Below are 26271 nucleotides of genomic sequence, written 5' to 3' on the forward strand. Positions count from 1 at the left end.
AACCCAGAAACCTCTATGTCTGTTAGCAGCACAATCCCTTTCCAACCCAGTTATCTGATGGTGCAAACACCATGCAGGCTTCCATGCACACAGGCTTCCACCAAGAAGATCCTGTGGCTCGATGGCTCAGGACTGACCCACAGCCTATGAGTTTACCTTCAGCAAAGCAAGATGCCTGCATATTAGACTACAATTTCCACCTGAAAAGCTGCATCGCAAGCTAGGCGAGTCTATTAAAAGCAGGTCTATTAAATCAGTTTGCAGCAACAAGATGCCGCTGCTGATGGTTCATGCTAGCATGGTCCTCCCAATCACATGTAGCTGCGCGCTAGCAGATAGTTTGGAGCTCTTTTCCATCTGTGGAATGGATCTTTTCCATCTGGATGGATCTTTTCCATCCTAAAAAATACGGTTCTGCTAAGCATTCACAGCTCTAGAGTTTCTCCAGCATCACATGCAAACTTTCTTTTCTGAGTCTGTGTGGGAAATGACAGTCTTTCACCAAAAAGTAGCTATAGCAGCTCTATCAGGCTGCATGGGTCATGGTTCAACTGCTTCATCAAGATTACAAAGGACACCATACAATGTTCCTTAGTTATACATGCACGTTTTACCTTCTGTTCATGGAATTAGTATGATATTGTAGCTGAAATGCTTTCCAAGGTAGCTGATGAAACCACCCAGGGATTACCTGCAAGGTCAGAGACAGGAGAGAGCAAACTACACCAGCCCATATCCCTCAAAGACCGGATAGCTGGGGACTGAGATTCTGCAGTGCCAGCATGTTTCTATCAGGATGGACGTAAGGAAAAGTTAACCTTGTCTGGGAGTAACGATTTAAAGGGGATGAAGAACAAGAGCCCCTAACACTTCTGCAAAGGCTTTACTCCCCGGCATGACTAAAGAAGCCCTACAAGAGCACCTCCTGCTCATAAACCATCACCTTTCCTAATTTCCTCTTAAGTCTCTCACCGACACCCAGAGCGCTGCACATCATCTGAACCCCAGCGCTAGACCAGGTGCTGAATGTGCAACACAGAAAGCAAAGCTATTACCTGTGGCTTAAGCCAGCCAGCTGCCACACACTGTTACACAGCAGCAGTGTTTGGTTTTGATATGTTTTGGGGGTTTTTTCAGACACATTCACTTCTTCCCATCCTATCTGTTCCGTAGCCTTTGGCCACAAGAGTCCACTGCACTAAACAGACATAAAAGTCCAGGAGCTGGTTTGTGGATGTAAGGGAATATTATTTGCTTGGCAGAAAAGATGTTTGTGCATGTGTCTATCTCAGCATTGGATTTCAAAATTGTCTGGGGCCTTTGCTGGGGTTTAATACTGAAGAAAAGAGCATTCTCCATGCTGTCTAAATCTGGCTTACTTCTCTTCCTGCCTTTTACACAGAGTGGTTTCATTTTTGATCACACAGCAAAAATAGAAAAAAGAACATATATATTATTTAGAAATAAATAAAGAAGATGCTGAAAGAGGCGGTGGCTTGTAGATGGGAAATTATATTCCTTCACTGATGCAGTAATGATCTGATTAGGATCCCATCCTACCAGATCCTTCATGTGCAAAGTCATCTTTACAGAGTTGCAGTCGCCTGCGGGCGAGGCATGGAGGGAGGGATGGAGGGGGGTGCGCGGGAGGCTCTGCGGTACCAAAAGGACTGTGCAGTCACCCTCTGGTCACCTTACAACATGAAAAATTTCCTTGGGCACTGAAGCACCTTTTCTGGGGATTTTGGCAGCAATGTCTTTTTAAAACTACAGTTCCATCCCTCCGAAATAAGTTATGTGCATATATGGATCCTCTGCACGAGCTGGAAATCTATATATCTTTTTTGGTCTCTTATTTCTCCCCTCTCCCCCACACTTACCACCTTGCTTGCAAATCTGCCTTTCACCTCTCTCTTGCTCTGGTTTCCAAGCTGCGTAGGAAACCAAAAAAGTGTGCCAGCACTGCTCCACCAAGGCCTATTCCAGCTGCTTTTGGATAGATTTTCAGGATATAGTCAGAATATTCAAGTTTTCCATTTTTCCGCTTTCAGAAGTTAATTTCCTCTGATCCAGACAACGCTCCCAGCCCAGACAAACCGCTGGGGAACTTCCTACTGGTAGCTGCCCTCCTCCAGGCTTCACGCCTGCCATGATTTAGGACAGGTTCCCTCTAAAGTATCTCCCCTCCCAGTCCAACACACAGCAGATACCACTGGCATCAGGAGAAAACAGCCCCAACTCCCCGAGCAATTGGGAACATCCCTCATCCACAGGCACGGCACTTGAGTTTTTGATGCCATGCTGTTATCGCTGTTGGTATGCATGCTCCCTTCACCACCACAAAAAATAAATCCTGGTTTGTTTGTTTGTTTGTTTTTTCCTCCTTGCCTTCTTACTTTCAACTTGACTTTTTTGTGGCCAAGGAAATATAGCCCTAAAGACGATGCAAGGACAGGGGATGCGGAGCAACGGAGAGCAAAGATTCCAATTTCCTCTCCCCCATTCCTTATAGGACTTGGAGACTGGTCAGCAGTATAGCACTAATAATAAGAGACTAAAAGGCAAATACAGGCAATTTTTTCCCTAGTGAAAGATGTGATTAACCTACAGAAGTCATACATGTAGGAGGACTCTGCCCTACTGACAGCCAAAAGGAAGTTTCTGCAGATCTCAGACACAAGAACAAATCACTGTGCATGCCGTGGTAGCACCTCCGACACCCAGATTTTGGGGGGCTTTGCAGGGGCTGTAGGTGCCCTTTGCTTCCACTACAAATGGGTGGCAAAGGGTACAGGAAGGTTTGAAGCCTGGGTCAGCTGCAGAGCCAGGGGCACAGCTCAGGTTCCCTAATCCCCCACCACCCGTGTTTGCTTGGGCATGGGACTTTCCTGACCAGAAATCTCAGCCACGCACAGCTCTGATGCTGCCGACTCCCACGGATGTGGGCTACCAGGACTCCATCTTTTCCTCATCCTACCTGGGCAAGGCAGGAATATCATCACACAAGCTCAGAAATAGACAAAATGGACCAGTAATCTGTTCCTGCAATTCAGGTGCTGGGATACTGGACCAAAGGGAACTCCAGGCTGGTTTGTGGACTTCTGCGTGTCCAAGCTAATGCAGCAGAGCATGACTGTAATTCATCATACACCACTTACAACACAGCTCACACAGCCAAAAATGAATATTTTTTAGAGGCAGTGGGCTTGGGCCCAAGTGACTTCATGGCCAAAGATCACCATCTGCAGCCTGCCCCGGTCCATGTGTTGTACCTTGGTAATCATCGACAGTTGCACTTAACGCCATGTGTGTGAGAACAGCATATCCTCTATGTACAGTGCCATCTCCTTTATCAGAGTCATTGTTTCCAGCAGATCTAAAGACCGACTCAAACATCACGACTGTAGTGTTACACCAGGGGAGCATGGGGCAGGGCTATCACAGCAAAGGCTGCAGGCTGGGAACAGTACCGGCTCCAAAAACCTCCAAGAGCTGCTTGTGTTGTCCACCAGCACAGAAATAAATCATTGCCAGTGCCTCTATCCATACACTATCTTTCTCATTTTCTTTCACTTGGTAGTTCAAACTCAGCCAAATTCATTAGTTTAGGTCACATTTATGGATGACACGCATTATACAGCCATGAAACAAAAAGCAAGATTGGCTCTTGGGTGCAAAATATTTTTGCTGTGTCCATTACAACTGAGGTCACGAGAAAAACAAATTCACTAGGACTTAACTGGTGCATACTACAACTTTGTTTCCAACCACAAAACATTCCCCAAAAACAATGGCCAACAAAGCATTGTTGCTGTTTAAACATGACGTTTCCCAGGAGTACGCACTGGGTTATTGAGCGTAGGGAAGACAGGGAAAGCTTTCATTCCTGTTTAGGGATTCATTTGGCTGCATTTCTTTTCTCATTGTAAGTTAAGTTTTTACTTATATTTTATTAAAGCATCTAGAGGCCTTTGGGAATGGATGCCCAGGAATTAAAAAAAAAAAAATAATTAAAATAAAATTTAAAAATCCCAGCAGGATCTGGAATCCTGCCTTCTGCGTGTGGATTTTGTCCAGACTTGAGATAAGGCTCAGCCTGATCACCTTGCTCACTCTGACCCCGTCGCTTTCACCTGCATCGCCGGCCATCTCCAAACTGGTGTCCCCACTCACCCGCTGCCCCTCTCCTCCCAGCTGGTGGCTCCTGCCGTCCCATGCCCCATGGCACCAGTCTGAGTGATGAGACAGCACAAGCCCGCGCACCTGGCTCAACTCACCACGCCGGCAGCATCTTCTCGTGCACACATCAAAAGCTGCTTTATGAGTTGAGATGCTCCCTTTAACGAAGCGATGATAAAAAAAAAAAAACCTCCTCTCATGCTGTCGAGCACAGCTCCCTCCTCCTGTGCCCTTTGCAAATTACCAGGATATTGTCGCTAATTATCAGGCTCAACAAGTGAAATTGTGCAATTTGCTACCAACACGCTGGAGAATCAATGCAAAAAGTGGGGCTCGGCACAAGGAGGAGAGGGGAGCATGGAGGAGCCCTCTGGGCAGGGTGCTACAGGGCAGCCCCACGGGTGCTGGGTCCTGGCGCTGGATGGGGTCCCACCAGCAGTGGTTTTGTGTTTGCATTTCAGAGTGTTTGCTTTCTTTTTTTGCCTGATGTTTACTTCAAGCATCGCACTCTGAGGGCTTATAAAGAGGATTAAGTGGTGAGGAGGTCTCGCATAGTTAGGAGGAATTAATCAAGCGGTAATCAGAAAGGAAATTAATCTGAAGAGTTAATTAATCAGCAAAGGCAGGGAGACTGCAGCCAGTCGTCCCTATCGTGCCTTCCAGGTTGCTACTCGTATGCTGCCAGCACAGCAGCAGGCAAAGGAGAGGGCGGTCCAGGGTGGGGAGGATGCTCAGCCACCCCTCTGCATTTTCTAAGGAGAAAGCAGAAGCCCAACAAGGCCAGGAGGTTTCCATACCCCATCCCTACCACGCAAGGACCAAGGACATCTCCACCCAAGTGCCACGGGGCGAGCACTCATCATCTGTCCCCCTCAGCCTGGCTGAAAAGTTTCCACAGGCTGAGGCATCCATTTCAGAGACTCCCATGCTCCTCTTACCTCTTCCCTTTGGAAAAGGGATCTGCATATGCATCCCACAGGTTTTTGACTGCTTAATTGATTCTATACACCCTACGTTCTCCTTCCAGCATCCTAAATAGTCTTTGTACTTCTCCATTGTTCAACTCTTCTAAATATGAGCCACTGGGGATCACTTCCCCTTCACTCTGGTCTAGCCGCTTTTTTATATATTTAGCTTTTCTTTTTCTTAGTCTTTTCTTACAATACATTCCCTGCAGAACCTTAATCATTTTAGCTACTCTTCTCTGAATTCCTTCCAAAAAGCGTCAGGCAGAATGTTTTGCAAATTTGCTCTCATCCCTTCTGGACTGCATTTTGAGTAACGCCTTTTTCCCTTGGGATGAGGCATACTCCACGCAGGCGGCCTGATCAGGGATGCTCAACCTTCACTACAGCCTGAGCACTTGGGGGAAGAAATCTCCACAGCTCACAGGGGCTGCAACTTTATTCACACGACGCATCTTTGAACTTACAAAACCCAGGTCAGTTTGCAAAGACATCTGAAATCTCATTAACTTCACCATTGTTATTATTATTAGGCTCTTTTTATGCACAGAATAGGCATTTTAATTGCCTGGATGTGGAGAGCAGCTTCTATTGTTTGTTTTATAGACTGCAAGCAAAGATTCATTTCTACGTGCTGCCCACAACCTGCTGTCCAGGGAGATGCAGCCAATCTGGAGCAGAGCCACGGTGTAAGGGGTTATCTAGCAGCCCCCAAAATATTCCTTCAAAGCCCCTTCTTGAGAGGGCAGCAGGGTCCATCCCTCCACATGGTCGTGGCTGCCGCCTTCTATGAGGTAACAGCTCAAACATAAGTCAGCTCAGCTCGGGCTGCATCATCCCACAAAGCAACGGTGTCTTCCCCAGCATCCGCAGCCCAGGCACATGCCATGGTGATTAGGGAAAAAGCAGACAGACCAAGGTTCATCTCGCTGAACCAGGGCCACCTCTGTGGTTAAGGAACACATCTCCATCTGCCACGTCTGGGCAGCACGGGCAAGGTGAGCTGCGTGGTGCAGGTGGTACCACTGCCACAGGATTCAGGAGATGAAGGAAGCACACATTGCAATAGATCATCACCATAAAACATTATCTTAGGTACACAACGTTCCCTGATCCAAACTGTCAACATAAAAAAAAAAAAGCTGCATTTCACAAGAGAGGATCTGTGGAGCTGAAAGGTGGCCAGAGGGGTTGTGGCACAGAGATGATGAACGACCAGAGAAAAAACAGCTGCAGTGAGGGTGCTGGGTAGGGGCTTGCTGGCCACTCTCAAGCAATGGTCTAAGGCCTCATAAAGTAGCTACAGCAGCCTCAAAGGAAACCACATCCACTCCACAGCTTCACTAGCCACATAAGCCCTTAAAGCATTCATTTTCATTGTCATCCCATTTCCTTCACACCAGTTTTATTTCCAAAGAAGACTGGAAAGAGCTGCCTTCTCTCCTTCAGCAAATGTCGGGCTTACACAGAAAGCTCCTTTTTACTTTTGATACACAAAGGTTATTTTCACACATCCTCTAAAAATTTACCTCAGGGGGAAAAAAAAAAAAAAAAGGGAAAGGCAAAAAAAAAAAATTAAAATGCTGTTGTTGCCTGAAACAAAGCTAAGCTCTGCAGAGTCCAGAGGGAATGGTGAGGTCCTTGACACACACACATTTCTGGATATCCTGACACAGAGAAGCAGCTTCCCATGGATGCTTTTGTACAGGGAAAACCCTGTTCTCCCACCCTCGCTACACCATCTGTCTGTACACTGCTGGATCCCTTTCATTGTAACTCTCTTGTACTGTGACTGCCAATTATAAAAAATGGATTTTAATAATTGATAGCCTGCCCAGCACTACAGCACTCTGACCACCAACAGGTATCCAAAATACTGTTTCTGATCTGGAAATTTCTCCATTCAGAGCTGGGGTCTTGGATACCTCTGCAATCAATGTGTCTCAGTGTGGCACCCCAATAGCAAGATAAAAGAGATGCTGCTGCTCTCCTCCACACTGATAATGCCACAAAGAGGGTGCGTTAGCAGATAGCAGCTCCTTCCTTTGAAATCTCCCTCCCCTCCTGGCTCCAACAGAGATTAAGGAAGGAAGATCTAGTCCCTGGGGGGGGAGTTGCCACTGTGTTCTGACTTTCAGGGGTGCAATGCTTTTGATTTAGGCTCTTCAGGGAACAGTTCAAAGGAGAAGGCATTAACCCCTTGTAGAGCATCTGATCCCACTGCAGGAGGATCCCACAGCATCGCCTGCGACACATCCCTGGGTCACACAGCACTGGGGGTGAACAGATAAAACACATCAGGGTAAATGGAAAGAATAAACACCGTGCACATGCACACAAATGTGTAAGCTTGGATATAAATATGCACAGATAAATGCGCATCCTCTCAGATGATGTTATCAAATGTATTACTCCGCAAATCCTTGTGGAGCAGCAGACCATCTCCAAGGTCATACTAGTGTGGAAGTAATGTAATCCCATTATCCAGACTCCTCCTCCCTCCCTTAGTTTCTCTGTTGATGTTTGCCCTCCTCTTAATTTTAAACACCAGTCATGTATCTTGTAGCCCAGCCTGGGACTGCTTTGCTCAAGTGGTAGTAAACACATGGCTTAATTCACTCATTCTCTAGGAAAAAAAAAAAAACAAAAAAACAAACAAAAAAAAACCCCAGAACAAAACAAAAAACCCACAAAAAATAAACAACCTTTTCCTGCATGAAATACACACGTCCGCCAGCGCGATGATGGACGCGGGGCGTGCTGAAAGCTGCCGTAACTAACTGTGTCTCGGGGAACAACCAGAGCACACGGGGCGGTAAGCGGAAAATCTGTACATACTGCTCTTGTCAGGAGAAAAATATCCAAGTGGCACAGAACTCAGCTGCAAGCAGCGCACCGCCTGAGCCTCTCCAGTGCCGGGGATGCAGCTCAGTGCTTGTGCTAAAGGATGCTAGCTAATTCCCCAGGAGAGGGACAGGGTCATTACGAGGAAAGCGGGACTGAGTGCTTAACACCAGGGAGGAAGCGGGGAGAGAGAGGGAAACGGCCAGTGAAGCAAACTCTAGGAGAGAGAGGATGGAAGATCATCACAGCCCCTCTGCCCCATGGCCAGCAAAATTGGTCTACACAAGTCCTTCGCCAGCTTCTCCAGGGAGTTTCCCCTTTGAAGCAGAGAAATATTTAGACAGCTAGGCCTTCAGGGTCATGCTTCTCCAGTCCAAGCCCTGAATCCCTGCCATGCTGGACTCGGTCCTTCTCCACTCTCCGAAAACTTTCCTAACCAGTCTCCAAATCTTCCTGAAGTTCAGGTCATTGCTCTTTGTCTATTCACCCTCTGAAAACATCTCTAATCTCCCTTTTTTTCCTTTTGCTGCCTGCAGAAGGATGTGATAATGTATCCTCCTTCACACCTCATCTCTCCTAGCTGACACGATAACAAAAAAGTTTAATAATAACAATCTTCAACAAAGAGCACAGTGAAAGAGCGCAGGAGGCACTTCTCAACGGCAGGTGCCAGAGAGATCTGCCAGGAACATGCATCTCAAAAGATGCATGTTCTCAAAAGACACTGAATATACGCTTAGACTTCTCCCAAAACACACACGTGCCAATTTGTGGCAAGTCCATGCTGAACAAAGGCCAGGAGGGCGGTCAGCATGCACACTCACTCTTTAAGGAAGATGCTCAGACCAGCATTTCTGGATACGTTTACCCTCAGCATGCACCAGGAGCTTTCATCTTTGGGTCTTCCAGCCTTTAACAAAGTCTGATGGATGTCCCTGAGGCTCACTCTGCAGTCAGTGGAGAGAGACACAGCTCCAAATGCTCCTGCATCTGCCTAATGAGGAACCCATCCCTCCTGGACGGCTGCGGAGGGAGTCTGTAGCGATTAGTCTCATTAAGCCTCTGTGAAAGCTACTCCAACATCAAACTGATGAGCTATCCACGGCAAACTTGTTAGCAGAGGGCAAATGAAAATCCAGCCTTGGTATTCTAACTGTCTACAAGGCGTCATTTCTGCTTGTATGACCCTTAACCCTCGCACGCTCTGGATGGCTCATTTGGCAGCCAGTTACAGCAGGGAGCCTGTCTCTGTCCTGGTTTTCTCATGAAGACCATACAAACTTCCCTGCTTCTGAGTTACTCTGAGTAAAGCCCTTTTGCTCTCCTTAATGAAACATTTTATTAAGTACCATCCCTGGCTGCCATCATGCATATCTCAGCACTCATTAGACATTAAACCCAGGATTGGCAAAGGATGTTAGAAGAATTTCAGTGGGATTTGTCTATTAATTCCCTTCACTACTTTTTAAACTCCCATGCTTAGAAAAATGCTGGCATGCATGTTCTTCTCAACAGGTAGCTACTAATGAAATTATCCACCAGCTGCTTATTCAGTAAAGCTGATCTGGTAGGAGGAGCCCCCTGCTAAAAAAAGTACCACTGAGATGGTGGGGCCTGGAGCTGCTGTCACAGCTGGCGAAGGCTGGAGCAGAGGTGCATCATCAGGTCCTCACTCCTCCAGAAGTGCACACACAGCGTCCCCCCCACCTCCCAGCCCACATTTCCCATGTCTGCAGCGCAAGGAAAGGCACAACCACAGCAACAGCCTAATGTGTGCGTTTGTGATGCGCCCCGGACACAGGGATAAACTACCTCAAACAGAGGAGCACTGTTCATTTCTTTATCCTCCAGGAGCCAATATTTACTAAAAATATTTTCCTCAGCCTACGGCTTCTTAGAGATTTCATCTTGATATCCTGAAGACTGTGATTTGTACCCCCTGCGCCTCAACAGCTGTAGCACGAGGTGTGAACGCCGGCAACGCTGCCTGCGGCGCTCCTGCTCGCCCAGAACACAGGTATACGCACACCTATTGCCAGGCTCCGGACAGCTGAGGTAAAATTCAAATCTTCAGTCCTGTAGTAACTCAGGAAGGTGATGAGATAATTTTGTTGAACCTGAGTGTGATGGAGACACGAGGTGAATAACTCGCAGTTCTCCCTGCTTTTCACTGGCATAGGACAGTCTTTGGCTCCGGAGAGATAGGTTTGTGTCTTTTGCTTTGGTTTTACTGCTACCTGACAGAGACAGTTGTATGTGCCTTCTCAATAATTTAAACTGACAGAGCTGTGCTGGGCTCTGTATCAACCAAACTTCTTTGTCAAGGCAACATCCTTCAGTAGAAAGTATGAAAGACTGCAGCACATTCAGTGGAGCCACATCCATGGATCACACATCTCCCATAGTTACTGTCCTTACCAGACAAATAAAAGAAATCAAGACTCAACCACCAACTTTCCATCTCCCACACCGCTAACCAAAATGGGAAATGTTTGCTGCTCCCTCCTCCCTCCAGCCTCCTCCGACCTTCCTCATTCACACCCCAAAAAAAGACGCAAGCGCTGCTTTCCCTCCCTCTCCGCCACTCAAGACACAGCGGCACATTTAGGAAATCATTAGCACAAATTCCAGCTAAGATTATTTATCCTTAAAGAGCCTGCCCGACAGCAAATCTCCCTCCAGCCGCTGCCAGGCTCTGCAGCTCAGTGCAGTTAAATAGGCACTTACCGCCAGCTACTAACAACTTCATAAAGCATCTTCCTACCTTTATTCCGCCACGACGCCCACATGCACACACATGCTTGTGCTCTGCACACACAAAGCCTTCCGAGAGAGGAGCTTTCTTCTTTCTTACCTGCTTTGGTAAGGGTGACATAAAGTGTTAGTCTATCAAGTAAGTGCCTGGACTGCTGCATCACCTCTCCCTTATCCTTCCACATCCTCACTTCTCATCTTCCAACTACAAACTTCACAATGCCTTTGCATGTTGTGTTAGATAGTGATGGTGCAGTGGTGATAAATGTGTATTTATGTTATTAGTGATGGTGCAGGGGTAATGGCTTTAAACTAAGGAGAGTAGATTCAGACTTGATATAAGGAAGAAATTTTTTACAATGAGGGTGGTGGCACAGGTTGCCCAGAGAGGTGGTTGATGCCCCATCCCTGGAAACATTCAAGCCCAGGCTGGATGGGGCTCTGAGCAACCTGATCTGGTTGGAGATGTCCCTGCTCCTTGCAGGGGGGTTGGACTGGATGGGCTTTGAAGGTACTTTCCAACTCAAACCATTCTTATGATCCTAGGATAAAGTTTTCAGAAGACATGCATGCCAGAGAGAGCTCGGAGACAGAATCATAGAACAGGGATCCCAAAGCATGCAGGTCTTTGTATGTGTGTGCCAGTTTGGCACTGATATCTGAAATCAAAATACTTGGAAATGGCTCCTGGGAAAAGCTCTCAAGTGTTGGTTTCAAGACTGGAGGGTTCTCTGCTAAGAATGGAAGATGTTACAGGACCTGTAAGTTATCACAAATTTGCACAAAAGTCTGATAGCTTTGAGAACCACATATGGGTAATTAAAAAAAAAAAAAAAGGATAAAGCCTGATTCAAGGAAAATGTATAGGTTTTTGCTGCTAGTTGGAAATCAGGATTTATTGTCAAGGCACAGCTTCAGGCAGCACACTGCCTCCCTGCCTGCATCCAAGGGGGGTTTCGAAAGGCCAGTACCAGAGTGGGTCAGTAGGAATTTGAAGTAAGGCACCTTTTGCAAAAAGAAAGCTTACACAGTTTTCTGCACACTGTCTAGTAGCAGGTAAATAAATGCCAGTTTTGGTCTCATTCAAACAATTAAAAAAAAAAAGAGAGAAAAAGAAAAAAAGAGAGGCATCTGGCAGGCATTCAAAGGACCAGTAGCACATGTTAGTAAAAGACTCCATCAACAAAATTTAATAGCACCTCTACTCTTTTAACAAAAAAAGCAGAGCCTCCTTCCTTTTTGGAAGATTAACAAAAAGCCTGTTCCTACAACTGGTCCCAAAGCCACTGACTAAAACCCCAGCAAAGCCACGGCAGGAGCGAACCCAAGTGAGATGTCCTTTGCTGAAACATCCCTAAACCCAATTCAGATTTTAGCTTCTCTGTTGGGATGCACTCGAGGAAGCAACTTTCTTTGGTGTGACCTGACCACAATGAGTTCAGCAGAACTTAATTCAATGCCTTTACCGACACCAAAGGTAGGAAACTGCCCTGCTTTACCCTTACAACTTCGGTTTTAACATGCCAGGGTGGAATACACGTGCTTTGCTGATGAGGGGTTTTGGCACACGCTGACATCCCATGATATCATGTTAATAGACAGTAGCAGCCAGGAAGCATTACTTGAAATCTTTAAGCAGGGAGAATAAGCCCAAATCACTCCTAAATACACCAGTGGCATAATAAACTTAGAAAAGAAACATAGTGAAGACCATATATTTTGTTATTAAGGACTAAATAACAATGTAAAAAAAAAGGGGAGAAAAATAAAAAATCCAGCTGTCCTCAGCATCAGAGTGGAAGGGGATTTCTGCAGACACCCAGAAGTGAAATCAGAAGGGAGACTGAGAGCAAAGAGGAGATAGCAGAATTAATGCTCTTAAAAAATAAATAAATAAATTGTGAGAAACGGAAATAATGGTCAAAACAGCTAAGCAAAGTCCAACCGGAAAATTCAGCAATATTTCCTCTCTTATCCCACACACTGAGAAGACAGACCTGCAGCAGTCTATAGCAGGGCACTCAGCAAAAGCACTCAGCAGCCCAAAAGGCATGAAGTTTCATTACCAGATGCTGCTACCAATTTAATTCCGAGCAGAGAAACTTGTCAAGAAGGCAGACGTGCTGTAAAGACATTTTCCTTTATATACACATATATGCACACAGCTTGCGTTTGTTCTCCCAGCTGATGAGCAGAAGAAATTAATAAGCCTAACTTCAAATTTATAGTAAAAAAATCAAAGGAAATATTAAGAAAAAAATTATTTAAGAGTCTAAATTATAGTGGAATGAAGAGAATGAAGCAGTTGGTCTATAAAAACAAATCACTCTGAACTACATTCAATGTCTTATTTTTTCCTGATTGAATTACAAAATTAGTCAATGAAGGCTGTAATATATTCAGGCTTAGTAAAATATTTGATAGTGTCTCAGAAAAAACTTCCCAGAAAAATTAATTCAAACTGGCTTGGATATGAGCACTGTCATACAACAGAATTAATAACAGTAAATTTGATTTACGTGGCTCTTCCCTGTGCTGGTCTGAGTGGCACAAAGATGGCAAAGCTTTAAACTGGAGAGGCTCGCCAAGGGGACTGGTGTTAAGGCTGGGTTTAACATCTTTATTAATGACTTGGAAATGAAATAAAACCACAGAATTAGCTAAGCTGTTGATATGTGTCTGTTTAAGGGGCAAGGTGGGACCATAATAATTTTGAAAGCCACCATTGATATGGTAGCTCAATGACTGAGGAGAGCTGGTTCCTTCTCACCAGCTCTGCTACCTCCTTGTAGGTTGAGTGGCAGTGTGTCCCTTAGCCAGCAGACACGGGCAGAAGTCAGAAAAACAGGATGCAAACTTCAAAAACATTAAAGAAAAACAAGTTTTGGAGATACATCACCAGTTCAGTGGCAGGCAGAAATCTGGAAAACCATCGATGTCCAAATGGGCTGGTGGTGAAAGCTGGCTGCAGACAAGTTACGGGCATGCAAGGGAGCAGGACCGTGCTCTGCACGGGGAGATGTCCCCAGTGAGCGCCGGGGGACCAAACCGGGAGTAACCCCCAACCTCATCAGGCATGGGGCCGGGAGTCTTCCACACGCTGAGTTTCAGGAAAGGGCAACAACAACAGCAAAAAAATACAATGACGATGCTGGAAGGACTGAGCTGGGATGAAAGACACTTTGCATCCGTGTCCTCGCTTAGCGCTGCTGGAAAAGTCAGCTGCAACGACCCTGGGGACGACCAGCAATGCTGAAGTCAGGGGATGGAGTATAAAAGCATGTAATGAATTAACTTAAACAGAGACTGAGCAGTTCTCCAGAGCAGCAAACTGCCCTGCCTCTGGGTCCATCCTGCACATCACACATCCTCCTCACAGCTCTCAGCAGCCGGTTCCCCAACATTACACTCTACCAGTGGAAGGGGTGCCTGCCCTGCCCCACCACACCAGAGCCCCTCACCGCCTATTAAGCCCTCCTGCAGCATCCCAATGTTGTGTGCACATGGATAAGCACAGGAACTTACCCAAAACTCAGATAAAAAAAAGTCAGAGAAATCGATTAAGAATAAATATTGATCCTAGACCATTATTACCTCAAAATTATGGGGGTTTTCTTTCCTTTTTTATAATTTCAGATATCACTCCTTCATAAAAAAAAATATATCGTAGCTTAATAAGATCATTGGGGCATATTGCCCCCAATATCAATCAGAAAGAGCACATCATTGCTACGAGCACTTTGGATGAAGACACACTCCGCTCATTCGCATGGGCTGTGCACCTGCTGATTGCGGGAAACTCCGGCTCTGTTTTCCTTTTCGCAAAGCAGGACTGGATGCCATGAGAGGGTGCGAAGGGACTCCTGAGCAAGAGTTGAGCGGACCAAGCCAGCAGCTCCCACAGAGCCCCACAGCCTGGAAGAAGAGGCAGAAATCAGCCTGTTAGGACACGGCTCCGCATCCACGATCCGCATCTCTGCGCTGCATGGCAAGAAAACCCGTCTCAGCCCAAGGGCAGCAGCGGCTTTACCTGCCTCCCTAAGTGCCAGCTCCATTTAGTGTAATGATTATTAAGCCCTGTCAGCAGATATGAAACCAACGGACGCGCTCCACAGGCAAGCGCTTCAAAAGCCGCTGAGACGCCCCTGCTCGCAGGTTTTCGTTATCCATCTGGAAAATTGCGGATGTCACAAGAGCTTTTAGAGCATCAAAATGAAATAGTCTTGTCAGCAACAAAAGGGCCAGTTCTCCCCTGCCCCAATCCCAGCAGCTGTCTCAGCACCGCAGGCCTCTGCACAAGTGGCCAGCGTTGCATCAGGACACCGATGCCACCAGGGACCCTTGTCGGCACACTGCCCACCCTGGAGCTACCGGCATCTCAGTCTGTGCCGCGTGAATCTCACTCTGAAGGAAAATCAGGGTGAAGGAAAACAATGTTTTTTCCCTTCATGCTAATTCACAGCCTCTGTTCTGACTCTTGACTGCGTTAGGCTGGGAAGAACTTGCTGTTGGCTGGGGAGGATGAAGCATGCCCTAGGACAGAAGACGGAGATGCAGATTCGATGGCACCAGCTCCTCCTATAGCTGGTTCAGGTGGAATGAGAAGCAAGCCAAGTAGTTTTTAATCCAAAATCCAGGCAGACCCATCCATTTCTCTGCCATAATTGCATGGTTTTCCAGCCTCTACAGTTTTTGAAGCTGCTGCAACCACTTGGGTGGCATCAAAGGCAGATGTGGCAAAACTGCCTTGCCACAGGCTGTGCTTCTCAATGTGGCTCTGATCAAAATGGCTTTTTCCTTTTCTGTGGAGAAAGCCCCTCACTCATGACAAAGTGATGTCTTTCAGCAAGATGAGAGGGTATCCAGTAGAGTCACAAAACCACCCCAACACCAGGATGCACAGGATGCTGAGCTGCAGCATAAGGGTCCTGATGTGAAACAGCCCCTTCCAGAAGAGGCTGGTAACTCCTAGGAGGTTCTGGCAGATACAGGAAGCAAAGAGGCTGTGGGACACGGAAGATGGTTGCAAGCACCAGCTCTGTGCTGTTCTCATTCTGCAAACCTGAGAGCAGAGGACAGATCCTGCAAAATGGCCTTGAGCATGGAGCAGAGCACGTTGGAGGCTGATAACTGAGCTGGGCTGAGTTTTCATGGGTGCACTGAGCATCATTCCCAGCATCATTCCCAGCATGGATCTGGTCCACTTACTACCCCTCTGTGCACCCTGATGGCAGCAGTGCCTCATATATAGAGCCCAGTGGGAGACCTGCGCCCAGTTTGCATGGTCACAGGCAACAAGATCCCCTGGGTCCCTTTCCTGAACCAGGTTGGGAGCTGAATAGAGCATCCCATCCTCCATCCTCTTTCACCATCCAGGGCCATGGCACCAGCTGGAGACCACTCTCCCAAATAGAAACTGGATTATAACCCTGCCCCTCAGACACAAAATATGAGAATCCAGATGCAATTTATTCCTACTTGCACAAAATACTACCAAAGCAGCTGCCTTGTGTACAGGCATTATCTTCTGGTCCATTGATTTTTAATAGCATAGTTGTAGATTGAAATGAGACCTCTGAGCATTACACAGGGTTCTGCACCACTCCCACCTTCATCATCAGACACTGGTGCTCATGACTGAGTTTCCTGGGTCTGTCCGGGACACAGGCAGGTTTGTTGTTGCACCACAAGCAATAGAAGTTGGAGACGGAACAAGCCCATTAGATCATCAGATGCTCCAGTGGGCTCTACAATTTGTTCCCTCAGTGCTTTCACCAGTCAAAGCTTGAAGAGCCCAAGTGACAGCTCCTATCTGTTTCTTTCAGAGGATATTCCCCGTTGCCTCCAAATTTCTAGACACTCCTTGAAGCATGTCCAGTCCGAGTTCAAAACCAAGCAGCACCATTCTCTTCCTTATCCAGATTTGCCATCACAGCTCCCAAACACTTCTCTTGTCAGTCCAGCTGTTTAAATCACAGTTACCCATCCCTTGACCAAGAGCAAAGCTGTCCTGCTCTAGAGTTTAAGGTGCTAGATCTCAGCACCTCTGGCTAAATACTGCAGAAACAAAGGACAATCCTACAGCAAGTCACAAGGAGGAAGAAGTGATTAACTCACCAGGGACATCCTCCCAGAGGACCATTTATCAGCATTAACAGTAGTAAACCCTTTTTCAAAGAATAATTGGACAACTGCATTACAGACAAACTACAATTAAAATATTAATTAAAGCCCTTTGCTTCTTTCCACAGTGCCCTGCACCTTATTAAAGCCACATCAAAGTTGACACTTAGTGGTCTGGTTGTTGGCTGCCTTCAGAGAGGCACAAGAGAGCGTAGAGGATGCAAAGCTTCTGGAGATGATCTCTCTTCTTCAGATTAGTTATATTGGTTTAAAAAAAAAAAAAAATAGCTCATCCTGCCACTGCATGGGGTGCCTGTTCTGGAGATAAACAGAATTATTCTGGCTCTGCGCTGACAATCGAGAATTTTTGACTAAAGTCACGTGAAAACAGATGTTCAGACACTATCACACCAAGCAGCAGACGCAGGTTGGAGCAGTGAAGGAAAGGAGGGGACATTCCGAAGCAGCACTTCTGTGGCAAGGAGCTCCCCAAGGATCAGCACCTTCTGCATGATCCTTGAGAGAAGCTGCTCAGGTGACTGAGCCTGGGCAATTTCCCAGCTGTGGAAGAAATGTTTGCAAAGCAGTTGGATGAGGAACCAGGGCAACTCAGTTCCTCCTGAATGGTGAGTGGATGAAGGACATCTTCCCAGACCCCGTGATGTGGGGGAAGCAGTCGTGGTTCATTCTCTCTCCCTCCTCAGGGTTGTGCCCACCACAAATGCAAAGGCAGAAGCCAGCATGGTGCCACACACAGCAGGATCCCCGGCACCGCCGTTTGTTAATGCTTTGCTAGTGAAAAGCGGTTGCGCTGAGCCTGTAACAGGACAGAAAAATTTTAACATTTTTCCAGCACCTCGACTGGGAGCTCGCATCATGCTGTATCATAGGTAAGATGAGGGTCACTCGCACAGCTTTTGACACCGCAAGGTGAGAATGGCTTGTGAAAGTCAGCAGCAAGACACCTGATAATACAGAAGAGCTCCAGGCAAACACCAACCGTGCCAAGTGACAGCTTCAGTGCACCTGGGGTCCAGCACCCGGCCGGTGACCGGAGCAAACATGTGCACCCACGAGTGCGGGAGGTCACGCACAGGGAGGAAGAGCCTGCAGGAACATGGGGTGAAGGAGGCCTGGGGCTTCTCAGGTCACCTGAAAACTACTGATCTGACTTTTTTTTAACTGCTTTTAGTAGTTGCCTAAAATAGACACTTTGGTTTTGTGAAAGCAACCAAAATAGATAATGGCTGGTCAGTGCACTTTACATTTCCTTTATAAATAACCTATTAATACTTCTGGGAGTGGGAAAATGTTTTATTTCTAGATTTAAATAAGTCCTGATCTTCTGCTACCCATTTCTCCCACAGGGTCATTTCATGCATCTTTCCAGCCAAGGGTGGCTCCTTGCTCCTTCAGGCAGCAGCAAGTGAGACACCACTCCATCTTTCAAAGCCTTCTCTGCACTAACACCACCCGGGACCGAAGGACAGAGGGTGCGAGCATTACCTGCCGGCGTGACAGCGCGTCTGCCTTCACAGAGAGGCATGGCAGAAGCGGGTGCCTCATCCCAGGGGAGAGGTGGTATCTCTCAAAGGTTTGCCAAGGAGCCCAGGGATGCGCAGCAGCTTTCCCTCGCTGCCACCACACCGGTTATGGACTGTACAGCTTAGCAGAGAGCGAGGCACTTATCAGTTTGAAGAGCTTTATGCTTTATCACCTTGAAAGCACTAAATAAATAAATAAATAGCACGGCTTGCACTTCGGCAGAGTATAAACAGGCATTGATAGAACGAAGCCCCAGTGAAACTACATGCCCTTTCAATCCACTTGCCAGGCAAATAAAACCAAGTAACGCTGAGCGCAAGAAGTGTATCAAGCGGCTTTTCAAACAAACAGAAGGATGCCAAAAAGGAAAACCCCAACCTCCAACAGCCCCATGCAGTCGCTCTGCCCCCACGTTTCAGGGGTCTCAGCCCCTCGGCACCACTGGGCTCTGCGCACCGCACACCCAGGCTCAAAGAAAGCAGTCGGTTCCCGTTTCCATTTAGTGTGGCTCACCATACACCCCTGAGCCACTGTGGCTAGCTGTGGCTTTTCATGTACAGCTGTGTTTCTCCCATAGCCATGCCAAGCTGGTTGATGCTGCTTTTCTCTTTCTCTCCCTGCTCCCACTACACAGCAGGCTCCCAGGAGGACGAAATGAAAGGGTCCTGATCACAGATTTCTCCTGAGCAACTAACACTGAAGGTACAGGCTCTCCAAACTGCAGAGTGTTTGTTCATTCCTATACAGCTGCAAACAAATAATCAGGGAAAAACAACTCGTGCATGATCATAGCCAGACTTGGCCAAGGCAACCTGGGTCAGAATTAAGTCTCATCTGAAAGGTAGGTCATGGCTCTTGTATATTACTTTTTCCCCCCTTTAAAGCTGCAGCAATAATTGCATGATGAAAGATGAAAGAAAAAAAAAAACAACAAAAACAACCGCAAAAAAAAAAAAAATCAACAAAAGCAAAAAAAGCCAGGCACCCAAAATATCTTTGCAGGAGCTGGTCCTCTTGAATCAGAACCCTGGAATTGTTCTGCAACCGGCTCAGCGGACAGTTACCATCTGTTTATGGAAAAAAATGTTAATAACCTCCAATCATAATCAAATAGGCAACCACTTTACTTTAAGTACCTATTAACTAATGTTAAATTACAATGGAACAGCTCTGCAAGTGCTTCTGACATCCACATGCACATCAGCAGTGCCAGCACTTTGATCAGGGCTATTAGAACAAATACCAAATGAACTGACGGCGATGCAATTCCTCAAGAATTACAGAAAGTGTGGGATGTATTTATTTACTGTTCTTTCATTTCTCTCTCACCTTCTTGTTGTTTCTGCCTGTTCAGAAAGAAAATATGTGTATGCCCGCGCACAGACGTACACACCACCCACCACAGCAGACCCCGTGAAAGCCTGGTCCCTCATGTTTTGTTTTTCCTGCCTGAGGCTGAGCTTCCATATGGATTCTCCGATCTCCAGAAAGGCTCGAGGCATTTCTATCAGTGGGTTATCATCCTCTATTTAGCCCTCCTGTTTCCATGATGCCTGTAAAAACCGGTCGACAGATCCAAAAGCTGCAGCAGAGAAAGGGAAAAACCAGGCACACACGCAGTGTGATCGCACACCTTATTTCTTCAGGAAATCATATTAAAAAGCAATCAACCCTTTGCCAACCATAACCAGCTCTGAACCATTATCTGGCATCGTCTACCCAAAGAAGAAAACCTCATTTGGAGAGTGCAAGTAGGTTTTAATCTCACAGCCTGGAAAATAGTTCATCTCAGAAAAACTACAAGTGCTCTTGTCTCTGGATTTTCTCTAGTATCTTTCTCTCCATATCTCTGCAAACTCAATTTTATTATCTTTTTTTTTTTTTTAAGTTGTGCAGCACCAGGAATACATGACACAAATATGCATGAGCACATGCTCTTTATCCCTAGGCACTTGCAAATGTAACAGAAAACAAGCAAAAGGAGCATATATTTCAGTCCATCAACCTAAGCATTTACACAGCCTCCATCACTGTGCCATCTGAACATTTTGTTAGTCCCAGGACTTTTCTGCGCTGTTATTATTGTTTTATGAAATTTCATTTTTGTTAGTCCCAAGACTTGCGTGTGGGTTTTTTATTATATTATGCAATTGTGTTTCCTGTCATCTGCTGGGATTAAGCTTTGATCAGAAGATGTGGGTTTACAAGGCTTGCAGTGACAAGCCCGTCCCCACAACGTGAGGTGTCCAATCCTCCATCTCCCACGGGTGGTCAGGGAATGTCGGACATCGAGCCCAGAGATGGAGCAAGCGATGACTGAGCGTGGGATGCCGGGCTCCTCACTCCCACGCGGTCTATCCCACCCGTAAAACCCACTCCCCTGGGACACAGCAATACACGGAAGTGCCTCAACTCCCAATTCCTTGCTCTGTTAGGTGCCATTGTTTTTTCCACAAGGCTTTAAAAAGCATCTCAGCTCCCCCTCTCTGGATACACCACCCTTCAGCAAATGGTCACAGCCCATGCCTGTGACTTCAACGCTTCTCAGTTTTTGCATTCACTTTTGCCAGCAGTTTCCCCTTCGCTGCCTCCGTGCTGCCCACGTAACGCCACGCTTCACAAAAAGGCGCTTTGTTTGCCATTTTCCTGCCGCCTCCGCCACCCCAGCTCCAGTGAGCCCCCAGCCCCCCTCCAGCTGCTTCAGCCCACCCTTACCCCACCCCCGTCAGCTACGGGAGCCAAAGTTGACAGGCGGCCAGAAAGGCGATCTGACCTCCGCCACCCCGTGTTCATGAATGCCCTCTGCGGAGGGAGCGGGGAAAGGCGAGGGGCATGGCATGGAGCCAGCCTCCGCGAGCTCAGCTGAGGGATGCCAAGGAGCCAGGAGCGCAGCACGTCAGAGCCCCGTTTTCACAAGAGTCTTTTGTTGGTGCCACCGCTCCAGCCCATCGACAGCACACTTGGCAGCGCGGGCTTTTCCACCACTTAGCTGTTGGCTGTATCAGTAGCCAGGTCGTAACCAGAGCGGTGGCTCTGCCAGGACCCTCATGCAATGCTCTGAGGGTGTGCTACCAGCCAAAAGAGGACAAATGTGGACACAGCACCCTCTTGTAATCCTCCCCCAGCCATGTGGCCCAAAACACAGTGACTTTCTTTCCAGCAAAGGCAGCTGGGATGTTGAATGCTTTGCAGCCCATTAGTCCACTTCTAGGACTGGTGGATAACCCAGCAGGCTGGCCCAGGGGGACTTTCCAGCCCAACATGACATCCAACCTTGTCAGTCCAAGTCCATCTCTCTCTCTCTCTCAGGAGATAAACCATCTGCTTAACACTAGGAGGTGCAGAAGGAAAAAGATGTGCTCAGAGAGACTCATGAGGTGCTTTGGGTAACGTGTCCAACAGGAGCACACAATGTTCTGTGTCCGTGACAAAAACAACAGGAAAAACCTGCTCCTGCAGGCCTGCCAAACTGAGATTTCAACAACAAGTGGCAACATATCAGCTGGCGACGAACAGCTCCTGATTCAGGGAATGATGCACTTTTCTAAAAAGACTCGGGGTTTGGATTTTTTTTTCTTAGCAATTGATAACATGATGGGTGCTGCACAGGATGGTACTTGCCCAGAAATTAACAGATAATTAGAGACCAGAGGGAAAGGCCAGCTAAAGGAGATTTGGAGATAGTTGCCGGCTGCACTGTCCCATAGAGGGTTTCAGAATCAGGTAGGACCTGTTTGTAAGCCCCTGGAAGAGCAGGTCAGGACCACTCAAGCAAAGTGATTTGATGATTTGGACAAGGGCATCACCTCAAGAGCAGAAAATATCCAGGGTGGAGGAAAGGAACAGAAGCCTGAAGGTATCATTGCCAGATTGGGGCCAACTGCAACAGCTCAGCTGAGACCCTAAAGCAACCAAAGGAGACAGTAACTCTCTGGATTCATGGACCTGCAGAGCAGCAAGGAAGGAGAGTTTAGAAACTGCATTTTGGAAAGCTTGTAGGGGGACTGTGACATTACCTGAGAGGGTGAGAAATAAAACAGCTACAGCTGCCAGGGCAGCCCGTAGCCAGGCTACCACCAAGCATCCCAGCCACGGCAGGTGAACGGAAGGGTTACCTTTGTGTTTGTGGATGAAAGTGGTGAGGCAAGGCAAAGAAGGGAGGTACAGGCTAAAGATACAAAGCCCAGTGGTATGACAGTTGACAATGGTGCTACAGCTAAAGAAAAAAAAAAGTTCAGGCAGAAAATATGCTGGGGAAAAGGAAGAGGCTCAGAGCAGCTATGGCCATGTCCACAGGGCAGGAGGATCTGCAGCCTCCAAGAGGGAGCAGAGCTTAGGCAGTATGAGTAGGCTGCCAACGGTGGTGCCTATGACACTTGTGACTCATTGAAGAGCTATCTCCCTGGTTTTAAAGACATATTTAATTTCTGTCAACTCCATCTGTCCAAGCAATGTCATCAATAAAACTTTTAGAAACTCTATGTGGCTGTGGTTTCGCATCAGAATTGGAACAAATACAGCACGATAAGGAGGAAAGTAGGCTTTTCTGGCTAAAAATTTTTGTTTTCCAAAAATTTCACACACAAGGGCCCACACCACAGTACCCCTCTGGTTTCTAGGAATGCAGAATATCCACTAGTACACTTATCCAAACACCTCTGAAGACATACACACATCTGTTCACCACAACTGGTTACTCAAATAAGGTTTACTCCTCTTTGATTCTTCCATTAGGGTCAGAAGTTACTTTTCCTTTTTATATTTGTATCTCTAAGCCCCATCAGTGGCAAATGCCCAAGCACATCCAAAGTGTTCTGACAAATCCCTCCAGAAGGCACATAACATCATCCCCATTTTACAGATGGGGAAATTAAAGCAGAGACAGAGGTTAAGACAGCTTATTGCCTATGGACACTAAGTGAGTCAGTAGAAGAGCTGGGAATTGATCCCAGGAACCACGTCTTCCATTCCTCTACTCCACCCACCAGTCAATACACCCTACCAGATGGTTCTTATCATTGGACATATGGACTAAATATTGCTAAGCTGGTGTAGAAGATTTGCTATTTAATTAAATGTCCTGTCTTCCATCTCCATAGGATGCACAAGGGAAACTCCAGCCAGAATCCCATCTGGACCCACTCAGGCAATGCCTCTGTAAAGCAAACAAAGCCCTAGGCAAGCACAATAAACGTTCCCAAACTATCAACCTGCCCTGCAACACAGACCCCAGTAAGGCCAGGAAATAGGCTGCGACTCAGGAGCCTTGGAAGAAGCTCAGGTTTGTCAAAGTCTGGCTTCAGATGGTGTATGCATGAGCCACCCATTAGGCTGGGAACTACTTTGTCATGTGAAAGCTCTTCCTCCAGCCTTGACTGGGCACCACCAACGCTGCCCAACTGGAGATATCAGCAGAGTCACAAAAAGCAGATGGCACAGAGTCATCGACTTTCTTCTGGCATTAGCTCTATCACATCACTGCGCTGGTAGGACAGAGAGACCAGTTCTGCCTGGCAAACATCAGATGCCTTCTCACTTTCCAATCACTACTCAAGGACACTTGAAATAGCTCCTAACAGGGTTATTCATGATGCAGAAGAGGAAATCTTTCAACAGAGAGGTCGCAGAAAGAGACTTTTCAGATTGCTGAAAGATAGGTTGGCAATTCTTTTCCTTCCATGGACCTTACAAACTTGCAGCAGCATCTCGGTTGCGACTCACAAAGAGACATAAAATGGGTTCATTTGCCTTTCCAACAGAATCCAAACCAATTTCAAATCCTTCCATTCCCCCTTCCACAGCCTGCGCTCTGCATCCAGCGCAGGGAAAACCCGTGCATCATCAAGTCCGCAAAAAAAGATTTCATCCAAGAACGTGCCCTCCCTCAATGCAACCTCTTCTGGGCAATCTGCAGACACAATTATGTACTGAGAAGGAAAACATATGCATACTTCTACCCAGCAGGAGCACATACAGGTGAGAACCACCAGCCTGAATATCTCCATTACTTGCCCAACAAACAAAAGAGGGATGGACAATACTCTCTTCAGAGGACTTTGCACCAATACTGGCAGTGTAGGAATAAAACCACAACACCTTTCCACACGTGCTATAAGAGTCGGGCAATCCTGGAAGGTGCCTCCTGCTAGAGGAAAGCGACTGCACGTACCTTTCATCCCAAACTTGGACCGTCGACCATACTTGTTGATCATAATAAAGAGGACGACCAAGAGGACACAAGCAAAAGCTGCCAGCCCAACCGCTATGGAAACCTGAAAGAAAAAGCCTTAGAGTGAGGACAGAGGAATTTAGGAGTCTGGATTGGAAATACAGCACCTCCTTGCCCAGTTAAACTTTCTGTAGGCTCATACCATTAGCTCCACGGGTATCAGCTGTGGAGGAAAAGCAAAGGGCTCTGGTACAGCTTGAAAGCATCATAGAATGTTTGCAGACTGGAAGGTCTGGGATTTCCCTACTAGCGATGCCGTTCTGGCACCAGTTCTCCCCAGCCTCTCACTCCATACATCTGCAGGGAAGGAGGACCTCTGTTCCAATGCCTGGGCTCTCCGTTCGCTGCACCACGTCATGAGCCTCCATTTGTGACCCTCACCGTTGTGCCATGATGTCCCAACACTAAAGCTATATTAACTGATCTGGGAAAACACAGCAGCAGCAGAAAATCCTTTAGAAAGAGCAACTCCGTCTCCATCCAAACATCCCACAGGACAAAGAATGAGGGAAAATAACACATCACAAAAAGAAAACAGAAGAAATTAGGTAGAATTGCTTTTTTTTCCAAAAAAAAAAAAAAACCAAAAAACCATTTCATTTTCCTAAAGCCTCTAATTATTCCCTACTTATTGTCATATTTAGTAGTAAATATTAATACTACAACAGTGTCCAAAGTCCTTCACTAGAACCGTAGTTCCACTGTGTCAGTGCACAAGCATAGGAAAGAAAAACTCCTTGTTGTAAAAGGGTTTACAATTCCAGGCTTATTTTAATATTTATGAATATTTATTCCTTCAAGTCTTTGCTCAAGATACTTTTATTGCATTGATGTAAACAACAATTACTTTGGCATTGGTCCAATTGTTCTCCTGTACTGGGTCTTGTGATGCATTTAGACTTCACTTCCTTTTACAAAACTGTATTCTGCTATAATAGAAAAGACATCATTTAACCAAGAAAAAGTAATATCATTTGCAACCCTTTTCCCTGCCCTTGATACATTAGCTACAATATTTTTAAATTTTTTATTTTACCACGCTCTATTTTCATCCCCTAGCTTGTTTTCTGTGTTTTATATTTAATAACCAGTGCACATTATTACTCCAGTCTCACTGTTCAAAGCTTTCACTTCAGCTACAGGAGATTTTCAGTTGGATGAGAACTGAAATCAAGGTAGACTGAGTTTTGTTCATTCTGTTAACACCTAGTAGGTTTCAAGATCTTAAAACTTCCACAGAATTAGAGCAATTGTGTAACATGCTAATTTTTTCCCCAATACTTATAGACAATTTTCTTTTCTACCTGGATTCTGCAGAAGATAGACAATGTTGAGACCTGATAAGCCATAGGCTTTCTTTTCTTTTTCATTTCTGGCATGCCCTGCAGAGCAGTAGAGAGGGCAAACTGGCACTGACAAAAATCGAACCAACCTAAATCTGAGGTCCTCACAGGGCCAAACTTCACAGCTCAATAATAGTATGAAATACGCAATTGCCTGTTTGTTTGTTCTCTGGGTGCTACTTTTTTTTTAGAGTGAGAATTTCTGACCCTGCCAGCAGCAACTTCACAAGATGTCTTCTTTTCAAAGAGCTCCCTGGTTCCACACTGCAGACCCAAGAGGATCAGCTGG

At 46.5% G+C, this 26271-nt stretch overlaps 1 protein-coding gene across 5 annotated transcripts in view; it reads right to left on the minus strand.

Moving 5' to 3' along the window:
- The window catches only part of NTRK3 (neurotrophic receptor tyrosine kinase 3), a 222041-nt gene that overhangs the window by 123275 nt on the left and 72495 nt on the right, over positions 1-26271 (minus strand). For all 5 annotated transcript variants that reach the window (XM_086757138.1, XM_086757137.1, XM_086757141.1 and 2 more), the window contains one exon: positions 24580-24682. In XM_086757138.1, coding sequence (XP_086613264.1) covers positions 24580-24682 — 103 coding nt within the window. The remainder of the gene's footprint in view (positions 1-24579; positions 24683-26271) is intronic.

The sequence above is a fragment of the Chlamydotis macqueenii genome, chromosome 12, assembly GCF_036417535.1.
Source record: "Chlamydotis macqueenii isolate bChlMac1 chromosome 12, bChlMac1.mat, whole genome shotgun sequence".
Taxonomy (NCBI): domain Eukaryota; kingdom Metazoa; phylum Chordata; class Aves; order Otidiformes; family Otididae; genus Chlamydotis; species Chlamydotis macqueenii.